Source organism: Carassius auratus, chromosome 27, assembly GCF_003368295.1.
Source record: "Carassius auratus strain Wakin chromosome 27, ASM336829v1, whole genome shotgun sequence".
In the NCBI taxonomy this organism is placed as follows: domain Eukaryota; kingdom Metazoa; phylum Chordata; class Actinopteri; order Cypriniformes; family Cyprinidae; genus Carassius; species Carassius auratus.
This window is the reverse complement of record NC_039269.1, coordinates 13,836,670-13,862,619: the sequence shown is the minus strand read 5'-3', so window position 1 is coordinate 13,862,619 and position 25,950 is coordinate 13,836,670. Positions and strand designations below refer to the sequence as shown.

General features: G+C 40.8%; 1 protein-coding gene across 1 annotated transcript in view; it reads left to right on the top strand.

The window, feature by feature from the left end:
• The first annotated feature begins 5,915 nt into the window (after positions 1 to 5,915).
• LOC113045563 (zinc finger SWIM domain-containing protein 5-like) overlaps positions 5,916 to 25,950 on the top strand; it is a 41,374-nt gene continuing 21,339 nt past the window's right edge. The window contains exon 1 of the mRNA XM_026205993.1: positions 5,916 to 6,512. Within this exon, the coding sequence (XP_026061778.1) occupies positions 6,014 to 6,512 (499 nt within the window). The 5' untranslated portion in view covers positions 5,916 to 6,013. The remainder of the gene's footprint in view (positions 6,513 to 25,950) is intronic.

Genomic DNA, 25,950 nt, shown 5'->3' with positions numbered 1-25,950 from the left:
ATTTGAAAATATTATTTATTTCTGTGATGGCAATGCTGAGTTTTCAGAGTTTTCTCCAGTCTTCAGTGTCCTTCAAAAATCATTCCAATATGTTGATTTTCTGCTCAAGAAACATTTCTTCTTATTATTAGTCTTCAAAACAGTTGTGCTGATTAATATTTTTGTGGAAACCGTGAAGCATTTTGTTCCAGGATTCTTTTGAAATGTGTTTTCTTAGAAACCTGATTGAGTAACAATTATTTCAACAGCCCATATTTTTCCAGGATTCTTTAGAAATATGTTTTCTTAGAAATCGGATTTAATTATTTCAACAGCCCCTGAGTAAAGTCCAGATTTCCCCAAGTAATACTTGAGTAACTGTACTTTGTCAGAACACTCAAGTGCTTTACACACCCCTGTCTGGAGGATTCCTGTGGACAGGTGAAAGGTGGCGAAACAAAGGCCTTCATCCCTGCTTTTTCCTGCAGCTGCATGCTCAGCACAGCCCCAAAGGACATATCAGTGCCTCCACAGTAAACACTCCTACTATTTGTCCTGGGCCCTCTCATGAGACCAGCTCCATCCTGCACTCTTAAATAGCTTTAGGCCACAACAAAGAGGAAGGGTTGGGGGAGGACGAAGGTGAATGAGGGAAATAAGAGTGAGAGAGGGCACGGCACTGAAGAGGACAGAGGGTGAGGATGTGTGAAGAGAGGCTAAGAGCTTCTGTCACTTCTGGTGTGAACACCGTAGAAGCGGCCGGCGATGGGGGATTGAGTGGACGAGGAACTACCCGGTCATAAATTTAGCTCCTGTAAGGCAGAGTGAAGGAATACACAGGCAAAGAGTTATAAAGGAGGTGACGCTGGCACACTTGTGGGAGGAAGTCGGCATGCTCAAGTAATAGCAGTTATGCCGGGCCTAATACACAAACACCTAATTGACACCAATGTCTCAGTCATCACACTGTCAGCACAACAAATGCTCAGTCTGACCTGAGCCTGACAGACATCTTATCAGCCCAATCAAACAGACCAAATGAGACTGAAAACCTCTCACCACAGGCAACAAAGAGGCTGGGCTTTATACGTTTTGCATGCCAAACTACATGCTCTCTTCTCCATTGTGTGGGGAGAAGGCTTTGTGAAGAGATCAGCATGCCTTCAAGACATTAGCTGAGCCACACTCTGTGAGACAAAAGGCTTAGGTAATTCTCTTTTTTTCTCACATGGGTGACTTGGGCTCTCTTCTCTTGCTAAAGTCTGACTCTGTTTAAGGAACGCTGTGAAGAGCGATGACAAGAAGGGCCTGGGGGAGGGGGCCGCCACACCGCCACGAAGATAAAAATCAGGCCCTACAGGTGGAGCTGGGTTCTCTATCAACACCGCCATTGTTCCCCTCTCCAACCGCCGCACGGCAAAGAGCCGCAACCTGCCCCGATCTTGTGACATCACGGCGTACGGAGAGGGGAAGGCAGTCAAAACCTTCAGATGCACGCATACACTCTTGCTTGTTTGGTTTGGTTATGCTGAAAAGGACCGTCTCAAACATTAACCCTAGAGGCTCCTGCGCATTCTTAGACACTGTGTTAGGGTGAGCAACACCCCGCTTGAGTTTGCCAAGTCCAAACAGAGCCTAGAAGAAGAAGAAGTGGCATGAAATGAATGGAAAGGTGTAAAAGTATTCGGTTGTAAAAACAAAACAAGAAAAGATTCAATACAAATGTGGCAGATATTGTTGCCAGAAATTCGCTTTAGAAAACACGGTGACAATATTTCTGGGATTACAAAAAAGTATAAATTAATAAATAAATAAAAACCACGATTAATTAGAGTTCATCGTAAGTATCCTGTCCATAAAACATGACCAGTAATCTATATCCAGCGCACACTAAGACCAAACATGATGAGAGTACCACATATGGGACTAAAATAATCCTATAAAAAATGTAGCACAAAAACACACTAATGAACATCACTGATAACAAAAATGTAACAAAATAATTTAGAAAAAACTTTTAGCATTTTTGGAATGTGCTTTTTATTCTGGCTGGTGTGGGCTACTTTTAAAACACTTTCCATGTTTTTTTTTTTTCTTTTTTGAATCATTCCATAAAGTATATACTGACTGAGATGCTTGCATTTAAATATGTTATATTCTACCAATGATAAATCTGTGCTGTCCCAGTCCATTTTAATGCTCCGTTATTAAAACAGACTGTGTTTATTCCTACTATATAGTGATTTTCAAGATGAAATTGTACATATTGCACAACATTAATGTAAAATATTTATTTTTGGTATGGGGGTGGCACATTTAGATGTTTGATCTAGGGTCACTGGACTAGTTTTGAGTGGATATTGTGGTTATGTAGACGTCATGTGACAACGTTTCATGGTTTTTCACAGTAAATTATATGGTAATTTATATTTTTACTTGCAAAACTATACATTAGTATTTTACAGTAAAATTTCATATAATGTGATATTAAATCTTAGTATATGATACAGTAATTTACTGTTATCCAACTGACACGTTTTTCATTGAAATGGAGAAAAGTAATTTTGTAAAGAAACAAACACTGAATTTTAAGATATTCCTTTCAGATGAATAATTTTTTTGATGGTGCTTCATTTAGAAATATGCTATCTTTTTGCACACTTTCACGTGACGGAAGACCGACAGATGTGTTGAAGCCATTGAAATGGGCCTGAAAATAGATGGACAGGAGGCCGCCGACGGCTCGAAAGGATGCAAGACCCTTTATTGTATTGTTGTTATTCCCAGAGAGACCTCCTTTGATAGGGTTTTTTTCCACTCTCTTGTACCCCATCAATCTTTTTCCAATTACCTGTCTTGTCTCCCCCAAATCTGTCACAATTGTTGCCTTGGAAACTGGTAGCGTCCAGCGCCATTATATTTAGGTCCATTGTTCGATTTGTGTTGATGTGGCAACATTCCCCCAGACGAATGATCCTGAAATAAACATGGTGCGATCAGGTTGGGAAGCACTTGAACCAGATGTAATCAGTACTGTAACACAACTGCGTTGGCTTAGAATGAAAATGTTTGATAAAAATGTCAGATAGTAGAAAAACATCGCCTTCGATTCACCTCCATAATAACTGCCGTGGTTGGCATGCAGGGTGCTGTGTGTAAAAAAAACGATGTCTCTGCCCTCAAGGACATTTCCGTACACTGGGAGCCATGGGTACTTTGAAAAGCACCAGAAGTGACAAGACTCCCTCTTACAGACTGTCATGCATATACATATACACATACACACAGAGACTTACACACTCACACAGAGGACTCGCAGAATGTCATTAGACGCCTGGTATCCTGTGTGGTGAGCTGTCAGCTTGTCATCTTTCAGTCGGTGCACTCGACTGGACAGCAGCGAGCATGCTGGGATGTGACAGCCAGTAAAATGGAGTCCTGTCATTACTTCTCCCCACACCTGCTGTTCTGGTTCCCAAAGAGGCAGCAGACAAATAAACATATAAACAAACAATCTTACAAACATTCTCAGTGTTTAGAGCCAAATATGAAAAACATGCCCTCGTATTTATATAATGTATATAAATGGACAAGTTCCAATTTGGTTGAAAAGTGTGATCTTACTTAATTCTGTAATTTTAACATGACACCTTACGAAGTTGCATGTCAGCAGAGTTAGACAACAAACAAATATCAGCAAGCTGTCAGCAGCCCTCAGACCATCATGATGTGCATGAGGTCGATAGAGTTGCAATAAATGTGGGCAACATAAGTATCATCTGCAATCTTGATGGTCTTTGTCTTGCAGATCCTATAGGACATTTTTAAAAACAATCAAGTTAAATGATTTAAAAATGAACAATAAAACATATAATTGGCTTGGAGCTCCTAAGAGGTGGGAGATGATAACAGCGCAGGCTGCAGGAGCCACTATCTTCACAGGACAGGAGGTGAAGGTTGTGGGAGATAAAAAGTGGAATGTTTTTTTGTCTGTTACAGAATATGTTCGCACTGCACTGTTGTGGAGACTGGGGCTAGTTGTCACGCTCTTTAATCCAGTGAATAATTCTCAGGGAGTTTTACTATTTGAATTTGAATTTATGTATAGATAGATGCCCGGGAAAAACTGTGTAGGGTTCCCTAATGCAAACATATTATAGGTAGAAGGAAAGTTTTCACATCATAATCAGCTATTACTTTTCACCTAATTTTAAACAGTAAAATAATTATGAATCACAAAACAATTTAAAACATTTGTCAAGTCTAATGATTTGATTTTTTTTTTGACAAGCAGATATTGCATTAAATCAATTTGATACATTTCTAATATTCAAAGCCTGTGTGTACACACAATTTTATCTTCAATATTTAAAGATTAACGAAAATGCTGACCTTCTTTCTGAGCAAAACATTATATTTATGAGTGCAGAAAATGTTGTTGCACATTCACTTACTAGGATACAATTTTATTACTCAATATGACAAATGTGTAATATGCAATTAGAATTAAATATTTACTAACTTTAGTACCTGTGAAATTTATTTTCTAATAAATTATTAAATGTACACAATACTGTTTAATATAATTTAATACTATTTTACAATATAAAAACAGCATTGTAAATATTATTAACTTTTCGATTTTAATATAATGTATTAATATAATGTCAAATGTATTGAATTTTTATTTTTGTGATGCAAAGCTGAATTTTCAGAATCACTCCAATCTTCAGCATCAAGAGATCCTTCAAAATCATTGTAATATTCTGATTTGCTGTTCAATAAACATGATCTATGATGAAAACAGTTGCACTGTTTACTATTTTTTTATAGAAAATGCATTTTTTCCCCCACAGATTTCTTTGATAAATAAAAAGTTCAAAAAGAACAATTATTTAAAATAGTTTTTTTCTATTGTCACATTGACTGTCCTTACTGTCACTTTTGATTAGTTTAATACGATTAATGTAATCCTTGATGATTGTATTCATTAAAAAATATAATAATTTTTTTATTAAATGTATTTTTTTATCTTACTGATCCCAAACTATTTAACAGTATTGTAAACTTTTGTAAAAAAAAAAAAAATGTGTTGAACTGAACATGACATTTTTTCAAATGTTTTGTGAATGCAGTCCTAAGCTCATTACAGTTAGGCTGATGATACACGGTGTAACTTAATGCTTGGACACTTTCTCATTTTGAATGGGTAACAAATATTATATAATTTTTACTGGATACTTTAGATCGGTCGTGGACCCTGTGTCTCACCTGCTTGCCTGTTGACGGCAACATTGCTCCAAGAGTTGTCCTGTGTATCATCAGCCGTACAGTTTCTTCCTATATAGCCTACCTAAGGGGAAAATAAAATAAAAATCAGAAGAGCACAATACATAAAAGGATTCACGTTTCTAATACATATCTACATAGCCATGACTAGTAGCCCACATACATTTCTAATCATGATTAGATGGATCTTGACAGCACCAATCAACTGATATTACATACTTGGCCACCAGGGTGGGTAGTAGACATCTGTGAAGAGTTACATTATCATAAAAACACTTCAAACTTTTTGACACCCCAAACTCAAAGGGCGGCTGGAGAGTTCTCCGCATTTTTACAACACTTGAAGGGTAAAAATGCACGTCACACATCTTGCACATTCGGAGAATGTATTGTATGGTTATGTTGACACGAATAGGTGGCCCTTTAAAAACATACGCTCGGTTCTCTGCGCGTCTGCTGCTCTTTCAACCACCGGAAGCTGTTTAAAAACACAACACACATCAGCAGATTTTAGATTCAGAGAGCACGACTTGAGTTTGCAACAAACTGTTCGTCGATCAACACCGTGCCTGTCATTTCGGCGTACACATGCGCATCACCTCGGTGCAGCGCAACCTCGCGATTGGCTGGAGCGCGTTTGTTATTGGTAGTGACGTACGTGAAGTGACGACCCTCCCGTTGTGCGGTGCCTCCGTCTGTGCGCTTCTAGAGCCACGGTCCTCACTTCAGTGTTTATTTGGTTGTCATGGCGGAGGGACGTGGAGAGCTATTGCCTCAGCCGCCGCTTCACCTCTCCTTGCCCCCGGCCAGCAAGCGTCCGTGTTTGCGTCCTGCTCCTCGAGGACCGGGTCCGGGGCCTGGCCCGGGATTCCCGAACTCTCGCTTCCGTTGCCCGGAGTCTCTACTGGACTGCGCCGCGAAGGCCGTAGCGGAGAAATGGGCCTTCGAGAGGGTAGAGGAGCGCTTCGAGCGGATCCCTGAACCGGTTCAGCGCCGTATCGTGTACTGGTCGTTCCCAAGGAACGAAAGGGAAATATGTATGTACTCGTCGTTTCAGTGCCGAGTGGCGGGTGAAGAGGGTCCGGTAGTGGGCTCAAGCACGTCCGTTGGATCTGGTACAGTCCCCGGAGGGGTAACGAACACACCAGGCAGCGCAGGGACAGGGGGTACCGGAGATGGACTGCCTTTCCGACGGGGAATCCGGCTTTTGGAAACCGGTTGTGTGGACAACGTCTTACAAGTCGGTAAGTGCCGCTTTAACCGTCCAGAGTACGTTGAAAGTTACATAAGAAATATTTGTTTCACTTTTCCAGCAAAAGAAGTTTCTTGAGAAAAAAAATGGAAGTGGTCTCGTTTAGAAACTGTCATTTGTTTCTACATAGCGATTTCTCACTGCCAGTAAGCGAGCGTTTAAATGCCTGCCGTATTGCGAAAGAAACGGAGCTCACGTTTTAAAAATTAAAGGGCTTGTTAGGTATGGTATGTTCCAATGGCTTTAATGTGGAATTCATTGAATTTGGTGGCTGCAATGTTCATATAACACAATAAAAATTCGCAACAAAACTTATAAGTTACAGAAAAGACCAAAACTGTTACTGAAAGGTGAATGTTTGAGCGAACACAATGAGGTCTGTCGAAACGGAACATTCTTTCCCAGGTCGCGTGGAAGAAAAGACTAACGTGCTGGTCACAATGAATCTCTGTTGTAGCGCACAGCGGTGCTATTTTGTTGCTAATATTCTAGTTTAAAGTTATTTATTATAGCTTTTTTCGAATTATTAGCTTTTCTCCGAGTACGCTTGACGGTTGTTGGTTCTCTTGATATAATTAAGTCCAGGGTAATCCGCTTGAATCCAAATCCCATATCTTTTGTTTATTTGCTGGTGAGTCAAGACAAAGGACTCGTATTTGCCTTCGTTAAACGAATGATAAAACACGTACCTAGACTTTATCTAACCCTCTGTTGTTTTATTTCGAAGACCATTTGTTGATTTAAGCGTTAAAATTAGTAAAACATGTACTATTCGTCTAAATGTGTCGTTGGGTTGTCCTAGTAGAGGCTACAGCACACTCGCTCAATACCCCCCTCAGATCGGGCTAGTTCTCCTGTCTTTGTCGAATGGCAGATTTTTGGGTGTATGAAAATGCTTTTCTAAACTATATGAACCGTCACCTAATTTTCAAGATTAATTTAAACAAAAAATGGCCAAAGTAACTCGAACAGGCTTTGGCATTTGGAGCACGAAGGCAGTTTCAATGGCTGCCCAAATGTCTATACATTTTCCTCCCCCACTCGCTCCACTTCAGTAAACATACTGGTAAAATGCTATCGTGGAAGAAAGGGAAAGGTGATTAAAAATAAAAAAAATACGCACAGAGCCTTTGTATACTTTCAAATCACAAAATTATAAATGGAACTGCTCGTTTCAAGTCGTCAAATTGCACCTCTCTTGTAAGGACCAATATGACATTTATAACGCTTGAGACTTTAAGATCAACAAAACCTTTCACAGTATTTCATATTTAGCCTGTATAGTGCATACTAACAGTATAAAGCAAAAATCTGTCATTTAGTCCTCCTTCCACAATTTTTCTATAATGTAAGCTTTATTTTCTTGAAGTAGCAGTTACAGGAAGCCCCACATCTCCAATAATTGTAGGTGTTATGAGAGTAGTGAAAGTATACATATAACTAATTCAATGAAGAAGCCATGATTCATTTATTCTCACAAAGATCTACTGTGTCCCTTTAAAAGGCCAGTGTTAGTGGAAACGTGATAACCTAGCTGTAATGAAATAACATGGGCACTTATTTAGCAACCTTGAAAAGCTCCCGTCATGAGTCAGTGTAGCCCCTTTTTCACATTAAATGAATCTAGTTAAAGTTATTGTTATTATTTTTTTAAAGTTACTGTATATTCGAAAATGAGTTTTTAGACTTGGCCGTTTTCACAGCTGTTGTATTTTAAATGAACAGTCCCTTCGTCTCAATTTTGTGTTATTCTGCATGACTTCAATAGTATTCCGTGAAGTAGTAAGCAGGGGACCAAAAAGCCCAGCATTGCCCGAGTACTGCTTGGATTGAGTTTTTAAACATTAACATTTTATGTGTGAATAAGCACAGTCTTTTGGATTGTAAAAGAAACAATGGACAGAATAGATCCTTGATAGATCAGGCATCTGACAGTAAGGGGACGTCACCACTTGATAAACTGAGATAAAGCAGGTTTACTTGCATGCTTGTTTTGCTCTGTGTGTGTAGATTGTGTTCTTTTGGTTTTGATTGATACAGAAACTGAGAACTGGACGTGTGTTCATCTGATAGGGGAGTTCATTACTTGTCTCCTTAACCATGAGCAGTCAAAAATGTCCAGTGTGGGTGTGTTTTTTTTTCGTTTTTTTTTCTCACCAATACAACTACAAGTTCCACCCCATGCACGCTTGAAAAAACTCTTTTTGTCTCCATTTTTTTTGTACCATTGACTCATCAATGCCACCGTTTTTTTTAGACCTGTTTAAAACCCTCAAAGACACCATAACAGTGTAAACCGCTTTTAAGGTCTATTCAGCATGTTCGCCAAAATGCAAGCTCTCAAAGATTCATACACAGAGGCTTACTCACGGTAAGCCAGGCTTACTCCGAAGTTTGCCAGAAAGTTCATAACATAATTTGTACCCTTTCCAGAAGCCAAAGCACAACACCAAAGCCTGAGAATGCGGTAGATGTTAAAATTCATCGTTAGCTCATGAATGGTTAGATTTTCTGCCCCAAATATTAAGGGAAGGACAGCTTGTTACAGGAAACCGATTTGATAAGAATAATTAATTCTCGTTTGTGTAATTCAGCCCAGCCACCCCACCCCGGCCTACAGCCTCTGTCTTATAAAGTCCTTAGAGAGGAGGTTCTAGCTTTGAGTCAGCCTTGAGGATTATTGGGTCATGCTTTGTTACCCAGCTGTAGAAAACTCCCCCAATTCACAGAAGGGTGGGGGGTTGTCGTTGTGTGTGTTTGGTGAGTGGGAGGGTGGTTAAGAGCATAGCTTTTCGCAATGAAGCACAAAGCTGTGATGTGAAGCCTTTAGAAAATCTTTTTCTGTGGTTAGGAGGCAAAAGTTCGGTGGGATTATGGCTGGAAGAGCCACTGAGAGGTTGTTTAGTCCCCTTAGTGCCTCTGTAAAACCTAGGCAAGCATTGAATTGAGTTATGTTACTCTTCTGCCAAATGACTAGGAAGGCTTCAGGCTGTTTTGGAGACTCAACTCAACGAACTCCTTCTGCCATTGGACACAGTACTGTTCACTTTGGGAAATAGGTCTTTCTGTGTCTTTTGGTTTTAGTACACATATATTACAGTGTTATAGAAAGCCATTGTGGAGGATAGATTGAAGCCTGTTTGTTTGAGTTTGGAGGGTGGCAGCGATTAGGCCTGTGGCTGCTCTGTGATGTCACACGGCCTGTTTTTAGCTCTTTGTCTCCTTTGAGTGTTGCCATCATTTTGGTCTTTGTAATCGGGACACATCTCATTCAGCACCATACAAGTTCAACAAGGGACCGCTAATTCTGCTCTATCTTTCATCAGCCGTACAGACAATATTTAATCAAGGTAATTAATTCCATGCCTGCAAGTCTCAAAGAAAATCACTTAAACAAATCTCCTTTTCACACTTATTAGCACTCTTAGTTTTGAAGGACATGGCCATTAAACACCCCCCCCCCACCCTTTGTCTTTATCAAAGGAGGGAAATTAATTTTGAAATAGGGGAGAGGGTGGTTAGCCGCCTTGTCAGCTAATCAGCGCCGACTGGTGCAAGGTGAAAAACAACTCGCCGCATTCCAGGACAAAAGACCTGTCAGAGACTTTGATCAGGTCCTCTTTTCTGAACGATGAGCTCAGACTTGATAATAAAAAAAAAAAGTGACACAGTCCCACATTCGCTTGGTGTTTGAAAGTATGCCCATAGAAAAGCATGTGTATCACTATGCTATGTGTGGTTTACACAGTGTGACGAAAGTTTTTATTCCCTCCGTGGATCTGGCACCCGCCCAGGCTCTGAAAATCAATTGTGACCTTGTCCTCTTTGCATTTTGCTGAAGCCTGCCCCATACCCTCAGATTTTAGTTTATGAGCGATGCACTCCTCAGACTTGGACCTGTCTGCTTCACAGCTGTGTTGGGGGCAATTGGTTTAGTTCAGTATCTCTGCTCCTGCAAAATGGAGCTCAGATTTTGAGCCAGGGGCAAGGTTCCCGTCCATACCCTACCCACGTGCAGCTGGGCTTGCAGCAAGCTTCGTCTCCCAGCTATGGCTTATCTCTATTTTATTGGAACTCAGTGAGTTGCATGCACACACAAGCATTCACTCATTCTGCATTATTGCCCCTCACAATCCTAGTTTAAAAGTGCTGGCTGTTAAAGGTCCCTTATGATAGAAGCTTTACCTCTTTGATCTCTGCACACAGGCGGCTGATTATTTTGTCGATGTTTCGTCATGTAGTCGCTTTAATGGAACTTTTATGCTTTTATGCACTGGGAGGACCGCAGTATGGCTGGCAAACCTTACCCGATTTACACAAGATACACATGTTTCAAAGCTTTTGGAAGTGCTGTAAACCTTTTTTTTTTACTTTATCGCTGGGAGGGACATGCCTCTTTTCTCTCTCGTTTTCCTCCCTCCTGCCTGCTTCTCTGTTTGGGTGTCATTGTCAGAGATGGAGGCCGCTGAGAGTTGCTCTTCTTTAAAGAAGATGCCTAATAGGGCCTCATTTGGCTGTAATTGCCTAACAAATGTAAGAGAATTCCAGAGGAAACAAAAAGAGAGAAAGGAGAAGGCAAATCAGCCAAGCGAGAACAGAGGAAAGGGGGAAAAATAGGTTTGGAGGTGAGATTGCGCAGAGGAAATGGAATCATATACTATGACATGCTATGTTTAGGCAGGCAGAAAATAGAGGACAGCCTCTACCTTCAATTTGTAAGGACGTGGAGGAAAATCCTTACATCTGGGGCTGTAACACTAAACGTGGAGTGCAGGAAACTCAAGCAGCACTCAGGCAGCTACCCTCCCCCATAGAAGGCCTTTCATCCAGCTGAGATTTTGTGTGCGGGGAGTTTTGTGGCCAGTTCACATGGAAACTTAATTTTCTCAGTCTGGACGAGAGAGGAAGGATAATGTGTATTGGAGATGAGGTCAAATATCCTGCCAGAGGGTGAAAGAAAGAGGCCCCAGTCAGTGGCAGTTAGCAATGTGCAAACCTCTATGCAAATGCCACATGGGAGGCTGTGGACTTTTTAAGGCCATCACTTCATATGTGTGTTTATCTAGCCATACAAACCCTTCCATTGCAGTTCCTGTTTTTAGCTTGACTCGATGCCAGCCACCAATCACACGGGTGCAATGAAGGCCCTACCATTAGCGCTGTGTGCTTTAAAGGTCTCTGCGTGATGGTATTGATTCTAAAGCCATTTTTTCTCCATTATTTAATTCTGCATATTGAATAGCTTCATCTTGTGCTATTGATTTGTACCTGTCTGTTTCAGCAACCTTTACCTTTTATTTAGTTAGTTTGTACCGAAAGCTCAGTCACCGGTTGATTCTTTGTGATCTTTTTCGCAAGTTAGCATATTCCTGCTAGTATAGGAAAAAAACAACAACATTGTTTAAGGATTTGTATATTTTTTGTTGTACTCATGTAGGTTAATGGGTCATTGACACTAATTTGTTTGTCCTGTCAATTATGTTTTAAAAAAATACAATAACCGTGCAATAGGGCTGGAAGATTTTTCCAAATTGTATCACTTAATTATTAATTTCATGTTTTGCCAATTTTTTTTTTTAGAAATCAAAATTCTATGAATAAATATTATCAAATGTTAGAATTAGACACTTTGACAGTATAATGATAACAGTAAAGAGAAAAGAACGATCCAACGGCATGTCATCGCACGTGATTAAGCGCTCATTTACTCAGAATGTGCTTTTGTGTTGACAAAGATGCGACTCTGCAGACAGTGGAACAGGAAAAAACATGCTAGAAGATGAGTGAACTTCTTTTAACTTGAGCGCCGTTTTTAGAATGCTGCAAGAGATGCGAGTGCAACAGTCAAACGCTTCCGTGTTTACGCGGAAAAAATAATGGAAAATAAAAAAAAACCTGTAAATACTAATGAATGTCTGATATTTCATGTTTGCATCTTGGTGACAGGCTGAAAGCTGCTGTTATTTTTTTTTTTTACAAAACATTATAGTAGTTAATAGTCTACTATGTTATACCTTCAGTCTTTTTGAATTTGAATAACTTTGACTTTTGAGGTTTTTTTTAAGCATTTTCCTCATAATTTCTGAATATATATGTAAAAGACAAGTTTGTACAAGAAATATTTGTATTTAAAGCATCTTTTCTGCAAAGATATTTAACTAATAATTTGTTTTTACATTCAGCCTACATCATCTCGACAATTTCATATGCGATGCACTTTATGTTTAGTGATGCATTGATCCAATACTCAGGATCGGTATTGGCTCCAACACTGCCATTTTTTGCCACACTATTTAAAGTGTTCTGAAGCTGTTCCATAGTTCAGTGTGAGGTACAGATTAATTAAGTAATTAAATTCAAGTTCGTTAACTCTTCTTTCCGCTGCGGCTGTCTGCCATCCTTCATTCAGCAATCAAACTGCGTGTCGTGTTCGGTTACTACAGTCTATACAATGAAACTCTCTTCAGGAGCGCACAGTAACTGAGGTTTAAACCATTCAAAGAAAAAGCTCAATAAACTAACGCACAGTTTGAATACACCACATATCAATATCTCTTCCCTTTGTACTAGTGGACCAAAATTGTTCAATTGAACCAGTTCACCAATCAGAATGAATCGTTTGAACCAGTTCATGTCTCCAGTAAGCATTAATCCACAAATTACTTAAGTTATTCACTTTTTTTAAAGTGGCTAACACTCCCTGTAAGTTTAAATAAACCAATATCCCGGAGTAATTCATTTACTCAAACAGTACACTGACTGAACTGCTGTGAAGAAAGAACTGAAGATGAATTTGAGCCGAGCAACATGTGTGTTGTAATAACTTTTCTATGCAGACTCAGAGGGCTGCACAGCCTGCACACTGTGACTCTGTGTTGTTTCAAGCTCATCATTCTGTGCTCGGGATGCGCATGAGCACTCTGTGCCACTCTGTATTGGCGCCTTTAGTATCATACTACTTTTCTGCACAATCAAAGATTATTAATAGTCTTTCTTGTTCTGTCCAATCTATCACATGTTGCTGCGTTTATTACTGTGCTATACATTTAAAAGAAACATCTTTTAGATTTCTATATAAATGTATATATTTGTTTTTTCCATGAACAGATTTTACAACAATACAAAGAGCAATGTGTAATATTTTACCAGATTATAGACTTATTCACTTTTATTTGTAAATAAAATATTTCACTAGATTTTATAAAATTATTGTGCACCCGTGATTTTTCTAGAATCTAGAGTATCTTTGTGCTAAACCCTAGTTTATAATAGTATTTTTGTCATAGATTATGATCATATATTTTTTCATTTTTTATTTTTGTGTATATGTAGTAGTAGATTGTAATTAACACAGAGTGATGATCAGGTCAACAGTATAGCAATTCTACATTGATTAAAAAAATAATTGTGCTGGTATCGGATTGGATTGGTATCGGTAGATACTCAGAATTTTGGGGATCAGATCGGTTCTGAAAAATATTGTATCGTTGCATGCCTATTTATGTTAGAGTATAACTTTTACTATTATGTTATTTAATTTTTCTAGGTTAGGCCATGTTCCTTTTTTTATTAAAGCTTCAAATTTCAGAACCATATGAAGTCAAAGAGTACATTTCTAAGTACTTGACATGTTTTAATATCTTTTTATAAGTGTTGTGGAGATGTCACTGACCCAAGTATCACAACTCCCTGCCAGTTCACTGCCTTTACAATTAGATTTGCACACAGATGGTAAAAGTCTTCCTGACTGTGAATATTTATTCAGCTGTAAGCAGGATCCAGTTGTTTGGATCACTTAGGCATTGGGTTGACCGGTTCAAAGGTCAGATTTGATTTAATTAAAATAAAGTTAATTGATACCAGAACATGCATTTTAGTTTTAGACCGGTGAAAGCATAACATACCTGAGAATGAGATTTTCTTTATCAAGCGAACACAGCAAGTGGACCTCAAGCTGCCTTTGCACAGATTTCAACAATTTAGCACAGCCTACATCCATTATTTTTGCATTTAATTATTTGTCTCGAGTGGGCTTTAGAAGGTCTGGCAGGGGTCTTTGAAGGGCTGATGGGTCTTTGAGCATAAAGCCCAAAGTATGTGAATTCTCTACTTCAAACGCCTTCACACCACTAACTGAGGTGCCTTTTGTTCTAGCCTTCTCCCTGCACTTTCAAAAGAGGATGAGCACTTACAGTTTTCACTTTTTCCATTGGGTGGAACGGCTGAGTTATGCTAATTTACGGCTGTCAGTCTCGGCTCCTCTGAATAAACATTAATTGCCTCCAAAGCTTAAATACACATCAGCAAGGTAGATTGCCAGAGCACTAAAAGTACACCATTTAGGTAAATTGGCATATCTTAAGATAGTCAACTGACGTTGTTTAGACACTTTAATGTTGTCTTTTTGTTTGTTCTGAGCTTTTGTTAAACATAATATATGGAAGATTTCTTGTGATTTTACCACACTTCAAGGTCAGTGCATTACTCAAAAGTAAATTCTTGGATAGTGTATCTTTTGTCCTAATCTCTCTGGACTTAAAGTTGTTTCATGACTCAAGTCTTTGACCTCTATTTGACTTACAAAGCACCGTGACTTTGCATATCTTGTAGAAAACACGACTCTTGTTCTTGCATTTCTCCAACATATCACCTGTGAAACATCCTGCCTCCCCCTCAAGTAACCGAAGTGAATAGTGCATTGCTGATACGAGTGGTTAACAGTGAGAAAGAAAGCGCAACATGCGGGGAAGTGCATCAGAGAGCTGGGTTTCACAAGAACGTCTTCCACCTCATGAGCACCGCTGGTGTTTAGCACAATATGTTCTGCATCATGTGATCGGGGTGAAAGAAATGGGCATGTTCATGCAGTTGCTCTTTATTATGCTTGATTAGCATCAAGTATTTCCATCCCCATTCTCTCTGTCGATCATTACTCATATTTGAAGTGTAAAAATGATTTGGCTAATGAATAATACAAGGACTATTCATTAGCCAGTCTTACATATGTACAACCATCTTGCGGAGAGGACCCCCTCTTATTTCCAACATTAAAAAGATATTCTTGATGAAATATTGATAAATCGTTTTTTCAAAGCAGGGTTTGCAGGAAGGCGTCACATGCTGGTCTTAGTGACCTGGAAGGTGCTCACAATATAAATATCAATGGCTTTTCGTCTCCCCCTCTCCCTGCCTACCGGCTTCTTTTTCAATATAGCCTAATGACAGGCCTCTGTTTCCCTGCAGTGGCTGTGCTGATATGGCCCATTAGGCACCGGTTTCTCTCAGGCAGCTGAGTGAACAGATGACTGCAGGAAAATGGTTGGAGGAGAGAGGGAGAAACGACAGAACTCAAAGGCAAATATGAAAGGCAGAGTAAATAACCAACCTGTCATCCCCTGCTCCCCCCCCCCCCCCAGCCGCCCTCCTCTTGAGGGCGAGAGAGACATGTGAAAGAGCGAGAGAGAGAAAAAGAGAAGCACCTCATTAGTCTTCCAGCCCTCCCTGACTCTGGAACTGACAGTGAACACGTCAGTGCAGAAGCAGACATGCAAACATGCAGAGAGGGGGCTACCCCGTCCCCTCCCATCCTCTCGTGCTCCAAACATGATTAATGTGCGCAACAGCCGTGGGGCTACACGTCTGGATCGCTCCTCCCCACACTGCACCCAGCCCTCAACATCCTCCCTGGGACGCCCGCACCCTAGCTCTCTCCCAAACTCACAGACACGGTCTGGAAATGCAATTCACCATGTCCTCCACAACCAGTGCAGTGGGACCCAGAACTTTGACTTCTGCGCTGTTCAGCAGAAATAGCAGATCAGGTAATTGGTTTTAGTCTCTCATAACCCCCAATAGTAAGCTACAGCGCCGGCGCAAGAATCCTTTGATTCGCTCGGGGCTCCTTACATATTGAACGCAGACGAATCGGGCTCTGTAGAGTGTGGGCAGCCTGCGGTTTCCAGGTCATATTCGAGCACCTGACTTTGCCGAGGCCCAACGCAGAAGTCATGTGCTGGAAAGAACACAATGTGATGAATAGGCATGGCTCTTGTATAGGCAGAGTGGGGAGAATATGTGCTCTTCAATAGGGAATTGTGGTACTTGTCATGGTGTAACAGGATCAGTGCGCCCTCCACCCTAGAGCGCAGAGGGCAGCCATTGTTACACTGCAGGAGAAAGGCAGTAGGGGCGGCTGACCCAGGCTGAGCTCGTCTTATGGGGGTGATGTCCTCCGAGCCCTACATCAGACACTAATGCAGAGGACAGTCCTATTGCCATTCTCAGAGGTCACTGGGGAAAACAAATAAAACTCATCAGAGACAAAGAGAAGAGCAAGGTGTAAAAGTTTACAAAATTGAGTTAACCATCAATTTTTTTACTTGTATGTCATCCTCGAGTAATACACTTAGCAAGGGCATCCATGATACCTATCAGATAAACACGTTTGCCAGTACTCCTCAGTTCATTCTTAAGCAACTCTTTAGCCGTCTTTTGATTTTAAATTAAAATTTTTCTTTGCCTAGTATAATTTCTACTCAGAAGGAAGCAACACTAAGCACTTTTTGTGCTGTGGCAGCAGAATACGTCAGGCAGCGTCAGAAAGTGTAAATCAGCGTTGAAAGCGCGCTGCCTTATCTACTGGATAAAACCAGCCTGCAATAATGGCATTAAAGCACAACTCATGAAAGCCACAATTAAACACTATCTGATCTGATTCTGTTCAGAAGACATCTTTTTTTCTTCTACTTCTCTCTATATAATGAATGCCCTCCACTTTGGTTGAAAGACACGGGACTGTCAGTTTAATTGGGAAGTAATCCTGATAGAACCAAACAGAAACTTCATAGTTGCAGCCTAGTTGTAAGCAATCTGAAGATAATGCAGACTTGTGCTGTAGTATTATTTACTACTATAGGTTTCATGTATATTTACAGTTTTTATGCTTTTATTTTAGTTTAGTAAATTTTAATTGAAAGTAATTTTGTTATAGCTTTTGTAAATTTTTAATAGTTTTTTTTTTTATTAAACTAAACAAAAAATTAGCAATGGCGGCTAACTGCAATACATTTTCTTTTTTGTCTTTCTGCACGACTTTTATTCTAAACACTGTTCTGCAGCATAAGCTCTAAATGATATAATGACGCTAATGCTAGCGGCTCTTTATTTGTCAATCGTTTGTTTGCTCTCACCTTCACTCATGTTGACTTCAGATATTGACATTGAGCCAGTGGCGCAGCGTTGCCTTCTTTATAAAACTATTACCATTCTAAAGATATTACAGAGTAATGGATTTGTCTTGCTGTATTTTGAGCTAGCCAATCTGGGCTTGTATTGAAGCACCCGGTGCACAATTTGTTTTCATCAGCAGTAAATGGTGGATCATTGTGGCCGTGACGGGAAAGCACAAAGACCAGCTAATGAAAGGCAATGGCTGTGGCCCCAGTCTCATCACCACTCAATGCGCTTATGGATGAAAACAGGTGTCCTCTTGGGGCTGGGGTTTCATTTAAAGAGCGATTTTAAAGGAATATTCATGACTACTATCCTTCATCGGGTGGGTGAAGGTAGGAGAAAATTTTTTGGGGGGGGGGCCGTCAGTGGGGGTAAATCAACCAGTGATTGAAGAGGCCTGTCTGGGATAATTCAGTTTGATTGGAGTCTCGGTCTCTCATTACCATTCCAGTTTCAACAGGGAGACGCCCCTCAGTCCCCACTCCACCATGCTCCTCTCTTTCTGAGGATGATAATGCCATGGTGCAGGCGCTGAAATGATCAGGAGGTTTGGTGTACGTGGTTTAGCATTACTATTCTGTGGTCTGAGTCCACTTCTAACACCTTAGGCTTGTTTATTTTGTCACTGATTGGAAACTTGTACTCTTGTTGTGATGAAAAGGATCAGTTATTAGAGGCTATTTTCATGGTTTCTGGTTGAGTCATAGCGTCTGGGGTCCGGAAAGTCTTGGGCACAAATACAGACATTCAAAAACCCTGTGTTTTAGCCTAGACAATACACCATTACAGTGAATCATAAGGCTTGGTGTTTACTTCTATTGCTTTGTAAAGGAACCTGGTTTCAATATGCTGCCTGCACAGGAAGCCAAGCTTATAATGCTTGTTCATGTACAGGCAACTATTTCCTTTGTGGCATCCTTGCGGCTTGAGACCACATCATCTTCACCTGTGTCATAGTTTCATACGATCTGGCCTCTTTTAGTTCCGTGTACCCAGTTTAAAGGTTAGCATTATGTTCCACTGTATAGAGACCTCATTTCGCACCTGGCATGTCTGTAATCATCATCTGCAATGTCTAACCTGTCTTGAACACAAGCTTGCATTGTCCTCTCAGATGGTGAAGCTAATTCTGCAGTCCTTGGTAATCTGAGGAGGTTAGTGCTACATTTGATTACAAAAGCCCATGTTGGGAACTCCCTAAGGCTAAACAGCCACTGGACCGTGTCAACGGGAACCTTCAGTTGTCCAAATCCCACCCTCTACCCTTAAGCGCTCTGTTTTAATCAATAAAAAAAGTCTACCAATGCAGATCTTGTATTGCTATCATAAATGGCTGATTTAGCTTAGCTTGTAGCCTCTTTTGTAAAATACCAAAATACCTTTATGGTTACATCACTTAACCAGGATGCTGCAGGCCTCGACTACTGTCAAATTAAAACCAGCTTGAGTTGCAATAGTGATCCTTCATTCTATTCCTTATCCCTTTCATGTAGTTCCTGCTTTATTTCACTGTTTCAGCATGGCTGGAGTTGAAGGGGTTTCCCTCCTCTCCCTCGGGTGCCACAGTCTCTCAAAGTTTAGCCGATTCAAATAGTGTGTGCATGTGTCATAAACACACCCTGGCTTTGAAGTCTATAGATCATCACAATGGACGGCTGCCTCACAATTCCCCCAGTTGTAAACCTAGAAGCCTCATTGTGCAACACACACTTTCGTCTTTCGGTTAAACTTCAAAGCATGCAGTTTGTTTCAATCATGGAATAATGTATTCCAATGTGATGTCCAGATGAAAGTGATGCATCTGCTTATAGATGCCATTCTCTAATACAGCATGCTTTATTTTAATATTGCAACTGAAGAGCACTTCTCAGGTTATTTTGAGTAAATCCTATAATCTGTAGCAAAAGGGCACCTAAACACTAAAGTTAAAATTGTCAGAGAATATGTATTCCCGCTTGATTTCAGACTTGACCTGCTCTTTTCATTTCCTCTAAATATATCTTTTGTAATTGTACCATACAGGTCATTTGCCTACAATAAGAGTTTTTGTAAAGCATTTTTTATATTTAGATCTAGATTACCTGTGTCATCAGCATGTAATAACTTAACACTGTTAGGCTGATGATACATGGGGCAACTTTTTGAGCAATGCTGCCGGGCAACTTTGGTTAATGTTGCCATCAATGGGCAACCAGGTGAGACACAGGGCCCATAATGTATAATATTTACCTCATCTGAAAATGAATGTCCATTTTCATGTTGTACAGTATAAGGTATAATACCTCAATTCACTTTATTAATTAATTTATTTGTTTGAAATTAATTTAGACAAAATAATGTAGAATTTTAATGTGGGCCATTTACCATTTGTAGCTTTAGCTTCCCTTTGACATACATTGATTTCTGTATAACCCATTCACAGTTTGAATTAGTTATATTTGTAATGTTGGTTTTCACTTGATCTTTTATATAAACCCTGCATTAAAAACATCAAGTGAAAACCAACATGAAAAATTAAGATAACAATAGATATACTAGAAAACAATAGAACAATAGATAACAGTAATTATATAGTTTTATATATTATATAAAATCTTATATATTTTTCCATTTTAAATGGATAAATAAATAGTTTTTGCTATGGTACTAAAATGACCCATGTTGGTACCAATTACTGAAATTTTGGTTTTAGCACGACACTGTGTTTTGGTCAGTCTAGTGCTCCATAGAACCTGTTGTTCTAATGTGTAACAGAACAGCATCAGTGAGACATTGACGAGTGACCTGAGATGCTCAAAAGATTTGCCTTTCTTTCTTGATTGAGAAATGTTGTTGGAATTTTCCCCAGTCTGTGCTGATTTAGACAGAAAAAGACAGGCCTCCCCCCATCCTTCCATTAATATTTCTTTTCCAAGCCTCCTTCCTTGCATTATTAACGAGCCCTCCCCCAATTAAGATGGATGAGACTGCTCTTGAGGGTATTTGTTCAGGTAAGATCTCTGATTAGCATATCTGATGGATCTGCCTTCATGCACTGATTAAAACCTTCCTCTTTCCCTGGGGCAACTTTAAAGAAAGAGACGCTCAAATGAGGACCCCCACTCATACTGCTAAGACAAACCACATCAGACCATGCTACAGTGACAGTTTCATTGCCTGTATCCCTGCTATGCCCGCCCCGTACTGTTTCCTTATTACTTTAAGCTTCCTTCGGAGCACAAAACCGGCTTGTCATGCATTCCCTTTATTGTTAGGGCATATATAACAGGATTAGCCCAAACGTAATTTATGAGGAACATTGCTAAAAGAATCCAAGTTAAGAAATGGTTAAAGGAGCTATGCTTGCTTAAACTTGTAAATGCAGCTGATTAAACGAAGCACTCACAATGAAAATCTATAAGCTCCCTTTCTGAAACATTGAAGCCTAGTCTCAAGGACACACAAAAAGCAGCCCAATGAAGATTCATGCCCGTGACCCTAAGGTCCAGAGTCCAGTGTCATGGTCATAACTCATGTGCTGTCCGCATAATACAAGCAAGATCGAGCGAGAGTAATGAGCTGTGTTGAACACCCCAGCTACAGCACAGATGGGACTTTGCTTGTACATGTCAAACACAATGGGGAGCATGTTGGGATAGAGTGCTGAGGTTGTTTGCATCAGTACAAGGCTTTTGCTTTGTTTATCTAATTTTTAGTGTTTTAGACGGTAGCTGTGCAAATTTCATAGACCATGCACACCTGGATTTGAGCATTTGGCTGTCACCGCGTTTTCTGAACATGCCGATCTAGTCTCTCTCAGCACTGCGGCAGTCGGGAAGATCTAGGGAGCTGCCTTGCTTTATGAGGTTGTGAGGCTGTTCGGTCCACTTACGTCTGAGGTCATGCAAATAAAGCCCTGACGGAGAGGGGACATAGAAGAACCTCGTACTACTAGCTCTCCGGCACCTGCTCCCAGCCTTGTCTGTTGCAGCCAGCTTGGCAGGATCATCTGTAACACTCTATTTTTGTCTTATTCTGCAGCTACGATGGGAAGTGCTTGGAAGGGCTTATTTTTGTACACCTGGATCAGCACTTGGGAGAGGGGAAGCTGTAGATGTAGCATTGCTGGTTGTACTGGTTTGTTGAGGATTATCAGCTGATATTGGTGTCACATTTTTATATTCAAGTGCCAGTTTGATATCAAATATCTGATGATGCTTCCAAACTCCGGGTGTGTGAAGGAAGCTCCTAAGATGTTCCTTCATGAAAATATGTGCATATTAGTGATGCACTACATTTATTCAATCTGGCTGATATGATAAGCTGATAATCATTTTCATGTTATGGCTGTTACATGATAAATTCACGTTTCAATTGGAAAAGAAACAGGTTTCTCAGGGATGTTCATCATTTGTGGAAGATCTGCTGCAACTTCTGTTACATGATAATTTACAGATTAAAAACTGAAAATTGATAATATGTTTTGCATTCCTACCTCAAATTACTGACATTGTTAGATCCGTGGTAGCCTCATAGACATTGTCCTCATTCTAGCACCTATTATTTCATGATTCTACCAGTTATCTCAATGTTCACTGTTTCTTATGCTCAAGTAGATATTATATGATCTGAGCATGGTGTCTCATCCACTACAGAGTCTCATCGGACCACTATCCACACTCTGGTAATAGAATTGCCATCACCTCTGGTAGAGACATCAGGCCTGGTTCCTACATCTCCTCCCTCAGCTCCCTACTCTCGTTCTTTTACTTTACTCGCTCCTCTATTGTAATACTGGAGTTTGGCTCTGTGCCCAGTTTTCTCCATTGATGTCTTTCTCCCTCCCTCCTCCCGCTGTCCCTCAGTCTCTGTGAAGTCCACACACTCCACTCTTTGTGGCTGCGGTAAAGGAGGCAGCGTGCCCGTGGAATTCAAGTAACGCATTCCACTGGAAACCCCTCCTCTGCCTCACACGCACACTAAAACCCTCCTGTTGCCACCCAGTGCTATGCCAGTGTGTGTGGGTCATTATGTTTGGCGCGTGGCCCTAGATGGGGTGTCCTGCCTCCCCTCACCCCCTGCCTGATTCCGCCGGGCCTTGGCAGATGCCTCCTGCTGACACAGGACCCCCGTTTGTATGAGCCGGATTGCTGGATTGACTGCTTCAATTCCAGCCTGTCTTCCTGAACAGGTCGATAAAACTATCATCTCCTCCTCCTTCTACTCTTTTATGTTCTAGCATTGTTGATTTTCTTTGCACATACTCACATCCGCAAAGCAGTTATTTTGAGAAAAGACCGACATTTAATCTGGCAATGGGATGTGCTTCTGGGCTTCCATTTCATAAGCTTTCTATCGGAGATCCGTCTGAACAGATCCTCTGGTAGGGCAGCACCTCCTCAGCTTACCTCATGGGATAAAAGAACCTTTCACAACTGGGTTTCCACTTTACTAACGCTCAGGAAAGATATCTATACTTGTGTACAAAAACCATTATGGATTGTACACCAACATACAAAACTCAGTGGTAGCGTGAGAATGCGAGCAATAGGAAACCCCAAAGAGTGGCATTTTTGAGTGGGGTGTACAGAATTTCATCCTCCCTCATAGCGGTCAGGAGAAAGGGCCAGAATGCTTTGGTTTAGGAGTGTATGTTTTGTGTTTGTTGTTGCTAGAGTGCCCACGGTTCGTCTAAAGGTCTGCCAGATCCTGCTGGGTCCTCTAATCTCAGGCGGTGAAGAAACACCCTTCACTTTCCATCAGAATACTGCTGGAGCAGGCCAGAGAAAGGTGCCAGCTGTCTCCATCCTGTTTATCCTTCACATTCACAATTTGAATGAGAGGGAGATGTTTTTTTTTTTTTTCCTGCAAACCACACTTGTCTTTCTTTGCTCTGGAGTTGATGGATGTTCAGGGCTTCCAGAGGCCCTGCCTCTACCTGGTAAGGTGGGTTTTCCAGCTTGCCCGTGGAGGTGCCAAGTTTCGAAGGGTCCAGCTGGCACAAGCAAAGCCCTTTGTTTTACTGCGCTCTGCATTCAGCCACAGTCGCACAATGTTTTGTCATTGGCCTGAGCAGGTATGCAATGGCAACGACCTTGGCAAAAGAGCAAGGTGACAAACGCTGTAATTGTTGCCTGCGCATGTAGATACTGCATCATGATAGTTTTATTCTCATTCAACAATGCTGAACGTCTATATACGTGCTTTGAATTCTCCGTGCATTCTGACATTTGCTGTTGTGTTTTTGAACAGCAGGGCACGTCTGCAGAGTTTGGCGAACTTCTTGAGAGACCACAAGTACCTTATTGGCCAGCTTTCTCACAGAGACCTTCCTTTGCTTGCCCTCTCCAACAGGAACAGAGGGCGATTTATGAATATTCATGCAGCTGTCCTTGGTTACTAAAAGCAGTGCTTAAATCTACATAATTTGTGTTTAAGTGCCTTTCAGATGGCCTTTTCCTTTTTTGACACTCTCAAGAAAAGGAGCCATACTTAGTAATCAAGCTGCCATTGTAGGACAGATCCTAACAGTCGAAAAGCTACTCCGATGTTCTGGCTAAAAGCAGCTAAAGGCTGTTTTTAAATCACTCGTGTCAGTGTCCAGTCACACAAAGCCTGAATGAAGTGCAATTGTGCATTGTCAAAGCTTTGGAGAAAATACAAAGGTGTTGAAAAGCTTTTAGAATTTTATTTTAGATTTATCATCTGTGTATAGTTGTTTGTCTGCATTGAGAATATACAATGTATTTAACCTTATTCTGTGGAACTGTTAGTGCCCCGACCGTTTGTGTCTCCTGGCTTGCCGTAGAGAGGTTGCCATTGGTGAGCTGCTCTTTTGAGAGCTTCAGGGCTGTTTTAATGAATGGGTATCTGGCAATAGGCCTTTTCTTTGTACACAGAGCCCAGCTAAAGTGCATTGTGTTGTATTGTTTTCAGAGCATTTCCTATTATTCTGAATGCGAGCGCATGTGAATGTCAATGAACAGCCCAGTCTGAAATGAGCTGTTTTACTAATTTGGGATGAATATTTCAGTTTTTCCTAAATGAGGGCTTTTTAAGGAGGTGGTCAGCCGTCCCTGCCTTGCTCAGTCTTTTTATTTTAATATGATCGTATAAATGCACACCTGAACTAAACAATAAGTTTAATGTGATATATTCAGTCACTACTGAACTGGATCAACTTGCTTTAGTAAAGAATGTGATAAATCTTTATTTAAATATATTTATTAAATGAATATTTTACTATCGCTATTATTTAATGAATTAAAATAATTTATGTGGTGCACGAAACATTTCATCCGAAGTGTTTAATTTTAGCCTTTTCTCAAGTGTTGATCGTTTGTCCCCAAACTGGAAAAAGTATTGTCACAATGCACCAGGGTCAACCATTCTGCACTTACATTGTCTCACTTTGAGAGAACACCATTGCACCCTTCCTTGGGGGAGTTTGTGCTGGCAGAAGTGTCCCTACTCTACATTCCTCTAGCTCCTATCGGTCTGTTCCTGTCCTCTTCCTCTCCTCTGAGTCTGGGCCGGCGATCTCCCAGCAGCGGTGGTCGCACAGGACCCTGCTTCCAAGCTGACGCCTGCTAACCACTGCTGGCTCTTTGTGGGCAACAATGGCAGGCCAGGCCCCAGCCTGAGGCCTAGACAGACCCATCGACAACAAAGGGAGCCTGTGAATCAGAGGCCCAGTGGGCAGCCGGTGCAGGAGGAATAAAGCAGGTCAGGGCCAGATTAAGAGTGCTGAGGGGAACACAGCGCAGGGCTAACGGGTGCATGCCAGCTCAAAAGGCACTCCTGAGAGAGACGGAGGGAGGGAGGATGCAGACAATGGGCAGTATAAGAAGGAGGTGGGGGAATAGTTGGAGGAGGAGCGTTTGTAATTAGAGATGCTGCCATCGCTGCCTCAGCTGATTCCTTAGCTATGCACACCTTCAGGGTCTCATCATCGTAATGCATGCAAAAGCTAAGCTGGAAGGGCTTGTTGGGAACGATTCCGTCTTGTTTGCGTTCCCCCTTCCTTTGTTTTTTGTCCTTGTCCAGATGCTTAGTTTGGTTTGATGCAGGAAATTATAGGGAGGGGCTGATTGGAAGTGGAGTTTTCAGACTATTTAATGGAAAACTCAAAAGATAGTATGGTTGTGTTTTCTCAGCACAATTAAGGCCTCTTTATTAGCAGTGCATTGAAATTATCGTTCTTGGCTGAAACCAAAATT